At 44.7% G+C, this 14,546-nt stretch overlaps 1 protein-coding gene across 1 annotated transcript in view; it reads left to right on the forward strand.

Moving 5' to 3' along the window:
* Positions 1–930: 930 nt before the first annotated feature.
* LOC144667692 (bone morphogenetic protein receptor type-2-like) overlaps positions 931–14,546 on the forward strand; it is a 41,810-nt gene continuing 28,194 nt past the window's right edge. The window contains exons 1-4 of the mRNA XM_078529145.1: positions 931–949; positions 1,260–1,340; positions 2,557–2,645; positions 14,238–14,465. Of these exons, the coding sequence (XP_078385271.1) occupies positions 931–949; positions 1,260–1,340; positions 2,557–2,645; positions 14,238–14,465 (417 nt within the window). The remainder of the gene's footprint in view (positions 950–1,259; positions 1,341–2,556; positions 2,646–14,237; positions 14,466–14,546) is intronic.

Below are 14,546 nucleotides of genomic sequence, written 5' to 3' on the forward strand. Positions count from 1 at the left end.
AAATTATGTCAAGGGATTAATTTAGTTTCCACTTCCACTTATACTCATTTGTCTATAGTTTCAAATGCAGAACATAAGCACCCAAATACCTGTTACAACCAGGTTAGCAGGATTTAACTGACTTCTCTCTTTGTCCTACTCCTGAGTTGGTTATAACAGAGTTTGAATTTAAAAGGGAGGTGATATTGCCAATTTAATATATATATTATATATATCTGTATAACTTGGTACAAGAATTAAGCCAGCCAGGTTCCTTAAGTTAACAAGTAAGGAGTTAGTTTTATTGCTAAAACTCACTCAGGTAAGGCTGCAGAATAACCAAGCATGCAAAAAAGTAAAACTCTGCAGAGTATCAAATATTAAAAAACTTGGCAAAGTAACAAGTAATGTTGAAAAAAAGTACCCAGATGCTTGTTCACAGCTGAAGGGTTCCAGTCACAGTAGCTGCTGGTTCTTGGGGTTTCTCACTAGAGACAGTGGTGTTGTTCAGAATTCCTGTTTAAGAACTCTTGGCTTGCAGCAATGAGGTCTTCTGGTGGGTTTTTCAAATCACTAAAGCTCAGCTTTGATGAGAGGGGTTTCAGAAGAAAGAGATATAGGGTAAGGTTGTTGCCCCTGTGGGCAAAAACTATTCTAAATTCGGTATCTTTTCACCCATGAGCTGGAACATGTGACCTCTCTTTGAGAGCTCCATAGACTCGGTATCTCCATAAAGTAGTACGTCCTTCACAAATGCAACATAATGGCTGCTGTAAGGCAGTGTCCTTTGTTCAGGAAATGTGTTCTTTTCAAAAAAGTTCAATATATATGTACATCCGACCAATAACATAAATTAATATTTTGTACAACATCTACATAACAAGGCAGAAACTCTCACCATATTTACCAAGTACTTTGGTGTTTACTTGAAGAACTGTGACCTGCAGGACTATGGACCTACTACAGGAAGGTGGGAATGTGGGCAGCTCTTAATCACCAGCGTAGACACAATGGGCCAAATAGCCTCCTGTCTGTCAGAAATTTTCTCTGATTCCTTTGTGCTGTTGACTCAATGTGATTTGATAGTTCCAGCAGAGGACACCAGCTGTACACTAGTCCCAGTATTGGAGCGTTGTTAGTTCTCACCTCATCAGCACCTCTCTTGACCTCTCCACTATCTCAGGTATCATTGCTGCTTGTTTGACATCCAGTCCTGGGTGAGCAGACCTTCCGTAAGAGATAATATTGGCCAGCCTAATGTTTTTCTTGTTGAATTGTAGGGTTTTTGACTGGAATCCTCTGCCTCATTGTGATCCTACTCATTTCAACATTCCTGGGACTGTTCTTCATGTATGCTGGAGGTACGTCATCATATCTTAGCATGATAATATCACAGACGAATTTCCACAGGGGGCCTGACAAACAAAGATTCACAGATAAATTGTACAAATGAAATAAATGCCCCTCTGTTCTTTCATGGATCCTCCAGATGTCACCATCCACTAACATTCAGCCCTGAAGCCTTTGTTTGGAAATCTGTCATGTGGAACTTTATTAAAAGCTTTCTGAAGTTCACATGAGCTGTATTTTACAGAGGTCAACTCCTTGTTTCATTTTAGTGTGCCCTAAGATGTTGAATTAGTCTTCGACACTGCGGCGCTCCCTCAGTACTGGCATTCTGACAGTGCAGTGCTTCTTCAACACTGACCCTATGACAGTGGGGTGATCCCTCAGTACTGCCCCTCTGACAGTGCAGTGCTCCCTCAACACTGACCTTCTGATAGTGTGGTACTTCCGCAGTACCGACCACCCAACAGTGCGGCTCTCCCTCAGTTGCGATCTGCCAACAGTGTGGCACTCCCTCAGTTCTGACTCTCCAACAGGGCAACGTTTCCTCAGTCCTGATCCTCCAACACTGCAACGATCCTCAGCCCTGACCCACTGACAGTGCAGCACTCCCTCAGTACTCACCCTCTGACAGTGCAGCGCCCCTCAGTATTGACTCTCTGACCTTGTGGCACTCTCTCATATTTACCCTCTTGACAGTGCGGCACTCCCTCAGTACTGACCCTCCAACAGTGCGGCACTCCCTCAGTACTTACCCTGCGACAGCTCAGTGCTGTCCACGGTGATGCAGATTTGATGAGGGCTGTAGATTCAGCCCCACTGAGTCCCTCTATTGCCAAATGGGATCAGATTCAGCTGGTGAGGGGCTTTCATTTGTCGCCCAAAGACCCTGCTGCTGCCCCCACAGCCCCTTCCCCAATGATTGAAGAGTCCTAACTCACTCTGCCCGCCACTGTCCAAGCACCTCACCATCACATCTCCTTCCCCATTGACCCAGGATCCCTCCCCTCTCTCTCCCCTGCTTTTACCCCAGACCTCTCCCAAACTCTCCCTTCCTATTTCTCCTCTTCTTTCCTTTCCCAAGCATCCCTCCCTCCCCGTAACTCCACCATCACCTAAGGCACCTTCCCAACATCCCCTTCCCCAACGCCACCCTGCCCCTCTCCAGCCCCAGAACTGAAAATAATAATGTTTCCTTTGTACACTGTCCATTCTCTTTCTCTATTCCAGTGCGAAAACAGCTAAAGTGCTGCTTCTCCTCTCGCTCAACAGCCCCACTCATTGATAAGGGAAATCCGATGACCATTGAGCTCACTGAGGTAAGAATAACATTTATCTGCTGCCCTCTTTATAAGGGCACTCACAGTCCAACAGGGGTCAGATCCGCCCTATATACTGGGGTTAATGGGTCTGATCCCCCCTGTACACGGGGTGTTTTGATCCTGGACCAAACCCCCAAATTTTTGTCATGATCTGATTAGGGACCAGTAACTTTTTGTTAAAGTAGACTAAGTTTGAGATCCAAGGTTGTTACCAAGAGAATAAACTGATTCGCTGTCTCTCGCACCCGAAGCTCAAAATGAGTGCTTACTGGTGGCTATAAGCAAATAAAGGAAACATGTATCCCTTCTCCAAAGCTCATAAAAGGGTAGAAGAGAAAACAGATTATAGCCATATGAACTGAGATAAATACTAACATGCTTACGAACATATGAATTAGGAGCAGGAGTAAACCACTTGGCCCCTCGAGCCTGCTCCGCCATTCAATGAGACCATGGCTGATCTGAATGTAACCTCAACCCCACATTCCTGCCTACCCCCGATAACCTTTCACCTCCTTGTTAATCAAGAATCTATCCACCTCTGCCTTAAAAATATTCAAAGACTCTGCTTCTACCACCTTTTGAGGAAGAGAGTTCCAAAGACTCACAACCCTCTGAGAAAACATTTCTCCTCATCTGTCTTAAATGAACGACCCCTTATTTTTAAGCAGTGACTCCTATAAAGAACAAAGAAAAGTACAGCACAGGAACAGGCCCTTCGGCCCTCCAAGCCTGCGCCGATCATATTGCCCGTCAACTAAAACATTTTGCACTTCCGGGGTCCATATCCCTCTATTCCCATCCTATTCATGTACTTGTCAAGCTGCCTCTTAAACACCACTATCGTACCTGCTTCCACCACCTCCTCTGGCAGCGAATTCCAGACACTCACTACCCTCTGCGTAAAAAACTTGCCCCGCACATCTCCTCTATAGTTTTCTCTTCTCACCTTAAATCTATGTCCCCTAGTAATTGACTCTTCCACCCTGGGAAAAAGCTTCTGACTATCTACTCTGTCCATGCCACTCATAATTTTGTAAACTTCTATCAGGTCGCCCCTCAATCTCCGTCGCTCTAGTGAGTACAATCCGGGTTTCTCCAACCTCTCCTCATAGCTAATAACCTCCAGACCAGGCAGCATCCTGGTAAACCTCCTCTGCACCCTCTCCAATGCCTCCATATCCTTCTGGTAATGTGGCGACTAGAATTGCACGCAATATTCCAAGTGTGGCCTAACCAAGGTTCTATACAGCTGCAGCATGACTTCCCAGCTTTTATACTCAATACCCCTGCCAATGAAGGCAAGCATGCCATATGTCTTCCTGACTACCTTATCCACCTGGGTTGCCACTTTCAGTGACCTGTGGACCTGTACACCCAAAAGTTCTAGATTCTCTCGCAAGAGGAAACATCCTCTCCACATCCACCCTGTCAAGGCCCCTCAGGATCTTAAAGGTTTCAATTCTTACTCTAAATTTCAGTGGATGGATACAGGCCTAACCTGCCCAGCCTTTTCTCTTAAGACATCCCCCCCCATTCTTGGTATTAGTCTAGTAAACCTTCTCTGAACTGCTTCTAATGCATTTACATCTTTCTTTAAATAAGGAGAGTACATAGTACTCCAAATGTGGTCTCACCAATGCCCTGTATAACTGAAGCATAACCTCCCTACTTTTATATTTAATTCCCCTCACAATAAATTATAACATTCTATTAGCTTTCCTAATTACCTGCTGTACCTGTATATTAATCTTTTGTGATTCATGCACTAGGACAACCAGATCGCTCTGAATCTCCGAGCTCTGCAATCTCTCACCATTTACATAATAAGCTTCCTTTTTATTCTTTCTGCCAAAATGAACGATTTCACATTTGCCCACATTATACTCCATTTGCTAGATCTTTGCCCTCTCACTTCACCTATCTATGTCACTTTGTAGCCCCTTACATGCTCTTCACAATTTACTTTCCTACCTATTTTTGTGTCATCAGCAAATTTAGACACCATTCTTTCAGTCCCTTCATCCAAGTCATTTATATAAATTGTAAAAAGTTGAGGCCCCAGCACTGATCCCTGTGGCAAGCCACCCGCCACATCCAGCCAACCAGAAAAAGACCCATTTATGCCAACTCTCTGCTTTCTGTTAGCTAACCAATCTTCTATCCATGCCAATATGTTACCCCCTATACCACGAGCTTTTATTTTCTGCAATAATATTTGATGTGGCACTTTATCAAATGCCTTCTGGAAATCTTAAGTATAGTACGACTTCCGGTTCCCCTTTATCCACAGCACATGTGACTCCTTCAAAGAACTCCAATAAATTGGTTAAACATGATTTCCCTTTTACAAAACCATGTTGACTCTGTCTGATTGTCTTGAATTTTTCTCAGTGTCCTGCTCTAACATCTTTAATAAAGGCTTCTAACGTTTTCCCCATGACAGATGTTAGGCTAACTGGCCTATAGTTTCCTGCTTTCTGTCTCCCTCCCTTTTTGAATAAAGAAGGTATATTTGCTATTTTCCAATCTAATTGAGCCTTCTCTGAATCTAGGGAATTTTGGAAAATTATAACCAATGCATCAACTATCTTACTAGCCACTTCTTTCAAGACCTTAGGGTGAAGTCCATCCAGACCTGGGGATTTGTCAGCCCACACCCCAACAGTTTGCTCAGTACCACTTCCCTGGTAATTGTAATTTTCCCGAGTCCCGCCCTCCCTTCCATTTCTTGATTTACAGCTATTTCTGGGATGTTACTTGTGTCCTCTATAGTGAATACCTAAGCAAAATACCTGTTTAATTCATCCGCCATCTCCCTACTTTCCATTATCAATTCCCTAGATGCAGTCTCTGTAGGACCAATGCTCACTTTGTTAACACTTTTCTTATTTAAATATCTATAGAAACTCTTACTATCTGTCTTTATATTACTAGCTACCTTTCTCTCATACTCTAATTTTTACCCCCTTATTAATCTTTTGGTCATTCTTTGCCGTTCTTTATACTCTTTCCAATCTTCTGACCTGCCACCCGTCTTTGCATAGCTATATGCTTTTTGTTTAAGTTTGATACTGTCTTTAACTTTTTTAGTTAACCACGGGTGGTGGGCCCTCCCCTTGCAATTTTTCTTTCTCATTGGAATGTATATATTCTGTGTATTTCGAAATATCCCTTTAAATTTCTGCCGCTGAATCTCTGTTGACCTATCCTTTAACCTCAGTTGCCAGTTCACTTTAGCTAGCTGTGCTCTCATGCCCTCATAAAAGTTTAAAATACTAGTCTTAGATGCACTCATTTCTCACTCAAACTGAATGTAAAATTCAATCATATTATGATCGCTGCTACCTAGGGGTGCCTTCACTCGGAGATTATCAATTAATCCTATCTCGTTGCTCAATACCAGGTCTAGTATAGCCTGCTCTCTGGATGGCTCCAGAATATGCTGTTCTAAGAAACTATCCTGAAAACATTCTATTAACTCCTCACCCATGCTACCTTTGCCCATCTAATTTTTCCAATCTATATGTAGATTAAAATCCCCTATGATTATTGCTGTACCTTTCTGGAAAGCTCCCATTATCTCTTTTATACTCTGTCCTACGTTGTAGTTACAATTAGGAGGCCTGTACACCACTCCCACAAATGACTTCTTGACTTTATCATTCCTCATCTGAACCTAAACTGCTTCTACATCCTGGTTTCCTGAACTTAGGTCATCCCTCTCTAATGTGTGTTATAGCACAGCCAATGGTAAATGCTGAACTGCTCAAATCCCAAAGGAAAACTTGAAACAACTGCCACAACTGTTTTGCAGTAGCTTTTAGCTTTTTGTTTTTATCTTTGTGTTTAATTGACTGCCACCCCTCTTCAAGAAATGCCCTCTTTGAAGAAGTACGGTTCTGTCCTCCGACAGGATTTCCGACTGTCTCTTCTGCCCTGCTCACCTTCATTGCTTTCCATTTCTCTCCTGGTGTTTGACAAGGTGTTTACTAAAACCCGCTTTCACAGCCATATCTCCTTTCTCAGTGACTGTCTCCGTCTCCAACTCACCCCACGTGGATTTCAACTGAAATTCCATCCCTCTTGTTTCGAACCCACCCAGGGTTACAGGTATCTCCGGGACATAAAACGTTTCTCGGACTGCTGTTCCCGTCGCATTCTGAGATCCACACTCAGTGCCATGCGCCGCCATATGAACACACTCGACCTCTCCCTCCAGCAGCACCGCCGCACCCTTTTTCAAAGCTGCGCGTGCCCCCAGTTTCATTTTATTCTTCGCCTCATCCGTCGCCTCAACAAGAAACTTTTTCTCTTTCTCTCAAGTGCTAAGGAATGCAAGCTGCAACAACTCATCGACTCCAACACCCATCTGGGACCCTCCACCCCTGCTTGTCCCTCCGTCCTCACCCCATCTTCCAATCCCAGCCCCAGCCGCGTATTCACTATACCCCCTGACCTTTCCCTCTCCGATGCTGAACGTTCAGTGCTCAGCAAAGGACTTAGTTTCATACCCTTACGCCCTCATCTCAATGAATTTCGGGCTCGGCATGATGCTGAACTCTTCTTCCGCTGTCTTCGTCTCCGTGCTCACTTCTTTGGGCAGGAGTCCTCTCCCCGCTCAACGGATCCTTTCACCCACCTCCAATATTCTCCCTCCACTTGGACCCCTCCCTCTGGATTCTTATCTTCTCTTGATCTTTTCATTGAGAACTGTCGGCGTGACATTAGCCGTCTCAATTTCTCTGCTCCTCTCACCCATTCTAATCTGTCTCTCTCTGAACTCACTGCACTCCGTTCTCTCAGGTCCAACCCCAACATTGTCATCAAACCCGCTGACAAGGGTGGTACTGTTGTTGTCTGGCGCATTGACCTCTACCTCGCGGAGGCTGAGCGTCAACTCGCAGACATTTCCTCCTACCTCTCCCTGGACCATGACCCCACCACAGAACATCAAGCCATTGTTTCCAGGACTGTCACTGACCTCATCTCCTCTGGAGATCTTCCTCCCACAGCTTCCAACTTGATAGTCGCCCAACCTCGGACGGCCCGCTTCTACCTCCTACCCAAAATCCACAAACAGAACTGTCCTGGCAGACCGATCGTGTCAGCCTGTTCCTGCCCCACGGAACTCATTTCTCGTTATCTTGACTCCCTTCTCTCTCCCCTTGTCCAGTCCCTTCCCACCTACATCCGTGATTCCTCTGACACCTTACGTCACATCAACAATTTCCAGTTCCCTGGCCCTAACCGCTTCCTCTTCACCATGGATGTCCAATCCCTCTACACCTCCATCCCCCACCAGGATGGTCTGAGGGCCCTTAGCTTCTTCCTTGAACAGAGGCCCCAACAATCCCCATCCACCACTACTCTCCTCCGTCCGGCTGAACTTGTTCTCACACTGAACAATTTCTCCTTTAACTCCTCTCACTTCCTCCAAATAAAAGGTGTGGCTATGGGTACCCGCATGGGCCCCAGCTATGCCTGTCTCTTTATGGGGTATGTGGAACATTCCTTGTTCCAGTCCTACTCCGGCCCCCTCCCACAACTCTTTCTCCGGTACATCGATGATTACTTCGGTGCTGCTTCATGCTCTCGTCGGGACCTGGAAAAATTTATTAATTTTGCTTCCAATCTCCACCCCTCCATCATCTTCACATGGTCCATCTCTGACACTTCTCTTCCCTTCCTTGACCTCTCTGTCTCAATTTCTGATGATAGACTGTCCACCAATATCCATTACAAGCCTACCGACTCCCACAGCTACCTCGACTACAGCTCCTCACACCCCGCTTCTTGTAAAGACTCCATCCCATTCTCTCAGTTCCTTCGCCTCTGTCGCATCTGTTCTGATGACGATACCTTCAAAAACAGCTCCTCTGACATGTCCTCCTTCTTCCTTAACCGAGGTTTTCCATCCACGGTCGTTGACAGGGCCCTCAACCGTGTCTGGCCCATATCCCGCGCATCCTCCCTCACGCCTTCTCCTCCTTCCCAGAAACATGATAGGGTCCCCCTTGTCCTCACTTATCACCCCACCAGCCTCCGCATTCAAAGGATCATCCTCCGCCATTTCCGCCAACTCCAGCTTGATGCCACCGCCAAACACATCTTCCCTTCACCCCCCCTGACGGCATTCCGTAGGGATCGTTCCCTCCGGGACACCCTGGTCCACTCCTCCATCACCCCCTACTCCTCAACCCCCACTTATGGCACCTCCCCATGCCCACGCAGAAGATGCAACACCTGCCCCTTCACTTCCTCTCTCCTCACCGTCCAAGGGCCCAAACACTCCTTTCAAGCGAAGCAGCATTTCACTTGCATTTCCCCTAACTTAGTCTACTGCATTCGTTGCTCCCAATGCGGTCTCCTCTACATTGGAGAGACCAAACGCAAACTGGGCGACCGTTTTGCGGAACACCTGCGGTTTGTCCGCAAGAAAGACCCAAACCTCCCTGTCGCTTGCCATTTTAACACTCCACCCTGTTCTCTTGCCCACATGTCTGTCCTTGGCTTGCTGCATTGTTCCAGTGAAGCCCAATGCAAACTGGAGGAACAGCACCTCATCTTCCGACTAGGCACTTTACAGCCTTCTGGGCTGAATATTGAATTCAACAACTTTAGATCTTAAACTCCCCCTCCCCCCATCCCCACCCCGTTTCTTCCCCCCCCCCTTTTTTTTCAATAATTTATATAGATTCTTCTTTCCCCACCTATTTCCATTATTTTTAAATCTAAACTAAAACCTTGTTAGTCTTTCCACCCCACCCCCACTAGAGCTGTACTTTGAATATCCTGTCTTCCATTCTTAATTAGCACTTTTCTCAGACAAATGTCACCACCTTCGACACCTCTTTGACCCTTTTGTCTGTGACATCTTTTGATTATCTGCTCATCTCCACAATCACCACACCCTCAATGTGTCTCTCCGGCCCCCCCCCCCCCCCCCCCACCCACCTTAAACCAATTTATATTTCTCCCTTCTTCTAACTATGCTTCAGTTCTGCCGAAGGGCCATAAAGCTTGAAACGTTAACTGATTTCTTCTCCGCCGATGCTGCCAGACCTGCTGAGTTTTTCCAGGTAATTCTGTTTTTGTTTTAAACTTTGTGATGCATGACTTGAATTCAGTAGTAATAAGATCACCGAGTTTTATAGGTATCTTATGAAACTAAATTATACCTTTATTAGTGGAAGAAATTATTAAGTACATACATAGATCTACAAATTACTACTATGATAACTTCTAAATCCCATAGTTAATCTAACTCCCAGTCACACTTTCGTTAAGGCAACAGTAAGATAGATAGATTTTAAAAGATCCAGGCAAAGAAACACGATACCCTGAACAATCCAATTCAAAGTGAGTTTTCTTAACTTCAGTTCTTTGTAGACAGCAGCTCGAAGCTTGGAGGCTGGAGGCTTTTTCACACTTGTTTTAGATCTTAGAATGCCTTCCCTTGCACACAGTCGTCTCTCCCTTAACCTTATTTTCCCTTCGAATGCAAATCCCCATTGTTTCACTATGTCTTTGGACTTTACCTCTTATATAATAATCTGTCATAGTACCAATTTTACCAGTAATCTTTGGGAAAAATAAACAAACTGTTTCTTAACTTCTTGCTAGCTGAAACATTTCACCCCTCCTTTGAAATAAATCTGGTCTGGTTTATTTAAAAATGCAAATGTTCCCTTTACGCCTATGTTTACCTACTTAACATTTCAAACCTAGTTTATCTTCTGTTACATCAAAGCCTTCAGCCCAGCTGCCTTTAATTCAATTCAGTCACACACACACACAGTATTCTACTTTAGAATAATTTCTAATAACATCATGAAAATTATTGTATCTTACTGACATGTGCTAATACCATAATTAATTAACAGAGCCACCCCTCCACCTTTTCCTAACTTTCTGTCCTTCCTAAATGTCACATACCCTTCAATATTCAGGTCCCAATCTATGTTGTCCTGTAGCTATGTCTCTGTAATGTCTATCAAATCGTACTTATTTATTTCTATTTGCACTGTCAGTTCATCTGTTTTGTTTCCAATACTATGTGCATTTAGATACAGAACCTTTAGTTTTGTCCTTTTATTATTTTTGTAACGTCTAGCCTTATCTGCTGATTTACTCTTAGAATTGTACTGTCTGTCCCTTCCTGTCAGAGCCTGTTCATCATTTTCCATATTAACACCTATCTCACTTGCCTTGTCTCTACTCTTTGGTTTAGCACATATTCCCAAATTTGATCCCTTGCCCCGACTGTTCAGTTTAAAACCCTCTCCACTTCCCTAGTTAGTTGGCTTGCGAGGACTCCAGCACAGTACTTGTAGACCGCCACAACGGTACAGATCCCACTTTCCCCAATACTGGTGCTAGTGCCCCACGAACCGGAACCCACTTCTCCCACACCAGTCTTTGAGCCACTCATTAATTTCTCTAATCTTATTTGTCCTATGCTAATTTGCACGTGGCTCAGGTAATAATCCAGAAATTATAACCTTTGAGGTTCTGCTTCTTAATTTGGTGCCTAGCACATCATACTGACTATGTCATTGGTACCTACATGGACCACGACCACTGGATCCTTCCCCTCCCACTGCAAGTTCCTCTCCAGCCCTGAGCAGATGTCCCAAACCCGGGAGGCAACAAAGCCATCTGGACTCTTGCTCTTTGCTACAGAGAACAGTGTCAATCCCCCTTACTATACTGTCCCCTATCACCACTACATTTCTTTTTGCTACCCCACTTGGATGGTTCCTGTACCACAGGGCTATGGTCAGTTTGCTTATCCACCCTGCAGTCTCCACTCTTATCCAAAGAAGCTGAGAGAACCTCAGATCTGTGGGACAATTGTAGAGGCTCACACTTCTGCAGTGCTGCCCTCTGGGTCCCCTTACCTGCCTCACTCTATCCTAAGACCCTATCCTAAGTGGTGTGACTGCCTCCTGGTATAAAGCATCCAGGTAGCTTTCCCCCTGCCTGATGTTTTGTAGTGTCTGCAGCTCAGCCTTCAGCTCAATGACTCTAAGCGGAAGCTCCTCAAATCGCAAACACTTACTGCAGATGTGTTTGCCCTGGATCACAATGTTATCCAGGAGGTCCCACATGCTGCAGTCTAGACACATCACCTGTCCTGCCACTCTTACTGTGTTTTAAATAATTACTTAATTATATTAATCACTTATTTAATGTTGCTTTTGTATATACTTTATTAACTTTACCACAAAATTGTAAACTATTTTAAACTTTAGGGATGGAATAGAACTTACCCACTTACCAGATACTCACCAAACAGCTAGCTCCTCTCCCTGTAATAGAGCAAGAACCAATTTCTATGGGGTGAGAAAGATAGGGAGAGGAAACAAACAACTCCTTCTCCCCCCTCACTGAACTCCAAGTCTTCACTCTGTTAGTCGGCTGCACTAAAGAACCCTGAATTTGTAGTAGACTGAACTGGGGCTATAGCATCCATATTAAACCAGTTAGCTAATTAACTACTCAGCTACAACAGAGAGTGAGCTTACCTTGTCTAAACTGCAAGAAAGAAAGAACTTAGCCTGCTTACACAGTACTTTCCAGTTACTGCTAATTAGAGACTAGATTAGATCTTAACAGCAAAATTTAAGAACAAAATTAACACTTAAAACTCCCCTCTCACCAAACTCCAAGTCTTTACTCAGCTAGTCGGCTGCACTCTGTTTGCCAATGCAGTGGGCCAGGCGACCGGAAGCATGGTGTGGGCTCAGCACTGCCCGTTAGCCTCAGAGATGGCAGCGCTGACCTCAGTAGCAGCGACAAGGTGGCTTTTATTCCAACTTTCATTCACCACAGAGGGGCAAGATGAACTATTCCAAACTAGTTAACGTCTTTAAAGCCAGCATATAGCGCATAGCGTCAAACCTGCGGGGTAAGTCACTCACGTGCTGTGTTTATTTTCGATCCTGGGCAATTGAAACCATCCGCTTCTTATTTTATTTTTCTTCCAGTACACATTTGCAACTAACATTTGCTTAACTTTGGAAAATGTGCGAAGTCGAATTAATTATTGTGTCACATTTGTAGTTTTTTTTTAAAGTCATCCTCACTCTAACCTTTAGGCCTCAATGGCTACCCACCTCCCAGGGTTTCAATCCTGTCTCCTGAGACTGCATTCCCCTGGATTCCTGAGTCTACACTTCAGAACCAATTCACAGGCACAACTTCAGCTCCTCTGCTAAGCTGAGCAGAGCACTACTACTCCAAGGGTTATTCTTTCCCCAGTAGCCTGCAGCACAGAGTCACCAACCTTCTGCTGCCTTTTAAGCTCTCCAGGACTTCTCCTGAGCCCTCACTACTTGAAGCCTATCAACTGCAGCACTTATACTGCTTGTAGCCTCTTTGCTCTTCTCCCAAGTGGTTTCTCTCCCCGATGGTTCCTCCTGGTGGTCTCCTCCTCCGGGTGGTCTCCTCCCAGTGGTTCTTTCCCCTGCTTTGGTAGAAACTTCTCTTTGCCTGGGACCTCTCCCTGTCCCCTCTCCTTGGTTTCCCTACCCTCAGTCCTTGTGGTGTCCAAACCTGGGTCTTGTGATCAGGTTTTTGCACCGTTTTTCTTTGCAAGCACACTGCTGATGTCCTGGATGCCATTTAACTGAAGAAGGAAAAACACTAGAATGAAGCGTTTGCAGTTGTGACCTTGCCCACGCTCTGCGAATGCCCAGTACCCTTGGGCCTGCCAGGGATTGGAGTCCTCAGCCTCCGCCTGGAACTGGGTAAGTTCCTATTTCTTGACATGGAGTAAACAGGGGCCTGATCCCCCAAGGGTTAATGGGACTGATCCCCTTGGATACTGGCATTAAAACAGTCATCTGATTCCCCTGTGTCCTGGTGTTAACAGAGGACTGATCTCCTCTGGGCAAAGAATTCATCTGTAGCCCAGTGAGTGTCTGCAGCATATTCATCCAAAAGGGGTATTGTAAAATGAAATTGATCACGTTTTCACCAATGTGGATATCGAGGAGGTCTGGGATAAACGGCTGTTGTTTTCCCTGGGTAACCCCACTGGATCCAGCACAGAAAACAATCATCAGAAAATCATTTGTAAGTGCAATTTTGTATAAACAACAGGCTGGGGCTGAAAAAAATCCATATGTCTCTGAGATTACGAGCAGGGAGAGTAACCCCTGCTGAATTCCTAGGGAACCCTAACCCCTAGGATGAGCCCTGGGGTGATATCCTGGGCTTCTGTGTGTTTCTGTTTTGCCATCAATCTTCAATCTGTGACTCAGGAGAACATCCTGATTTATTTATAATAACACAGAAAGTGCTAGAAAAACTCAGTAGGACTGGGAGCATCTGTGGAGAGAGAAACAGTTAACATTTCGAGTCCATAAGACTCTTCTTTAGAACTGAGGAGAGGTAGGTTTCATGTTGTTTAAAAGGGCGGAGGGTCAGGTAAAAGAAGGGGGGATTTATTTTATTCTGATTTATTTTAATGGTCAATTTTTAAAAAAAATTCTGCAGTATAGCTCCTGCCCTGCTGCTGTCAATTAGTTTCTGATGGAGCTGCAGTGACATTAACACATTATGCCTTTGTGAAATGAACAGGTCATTGGTCATGGAAGATATGGCGTAGTCTGGAAAGGGTTACAGGCGCAAAGAGAGGTGGCTGTTAAATTGTTCTCTGCTGTCAACCATCAGCACTACACAAATGAAAGGAATTTTCACTCTCTCCCACTGATGGAACATGAAAACATTGTGAAATTTATCAATGCTGGGGAGAGGAAACACATTAACTCTGTGGATTACTTTCTCATAACAGAATACCATGCTCAGGTAATCACATTAACGCCAACACAGGGAATGCATAAAGGAGTCAAGGGGGTAGAAACCATTAAAATCACATGGGATAATGAG

The sequence above is a fragment of the Cetorhinus maximus genome, chromosome 25 (genome assembly GCF_964194155.1).
Source record: "Cetorhinus maximus chromosome 25, sCetMax3.hap1.1, whole genome shotgun sequence".
Taxonomy (NCBI): domain Eukaryota; kingdom Metazoa; phylum Chordata; class Chondrichthyes; order Lamniformes; family Cetorhinidae; genus Cetorhinus; species Cetorhinus maximus.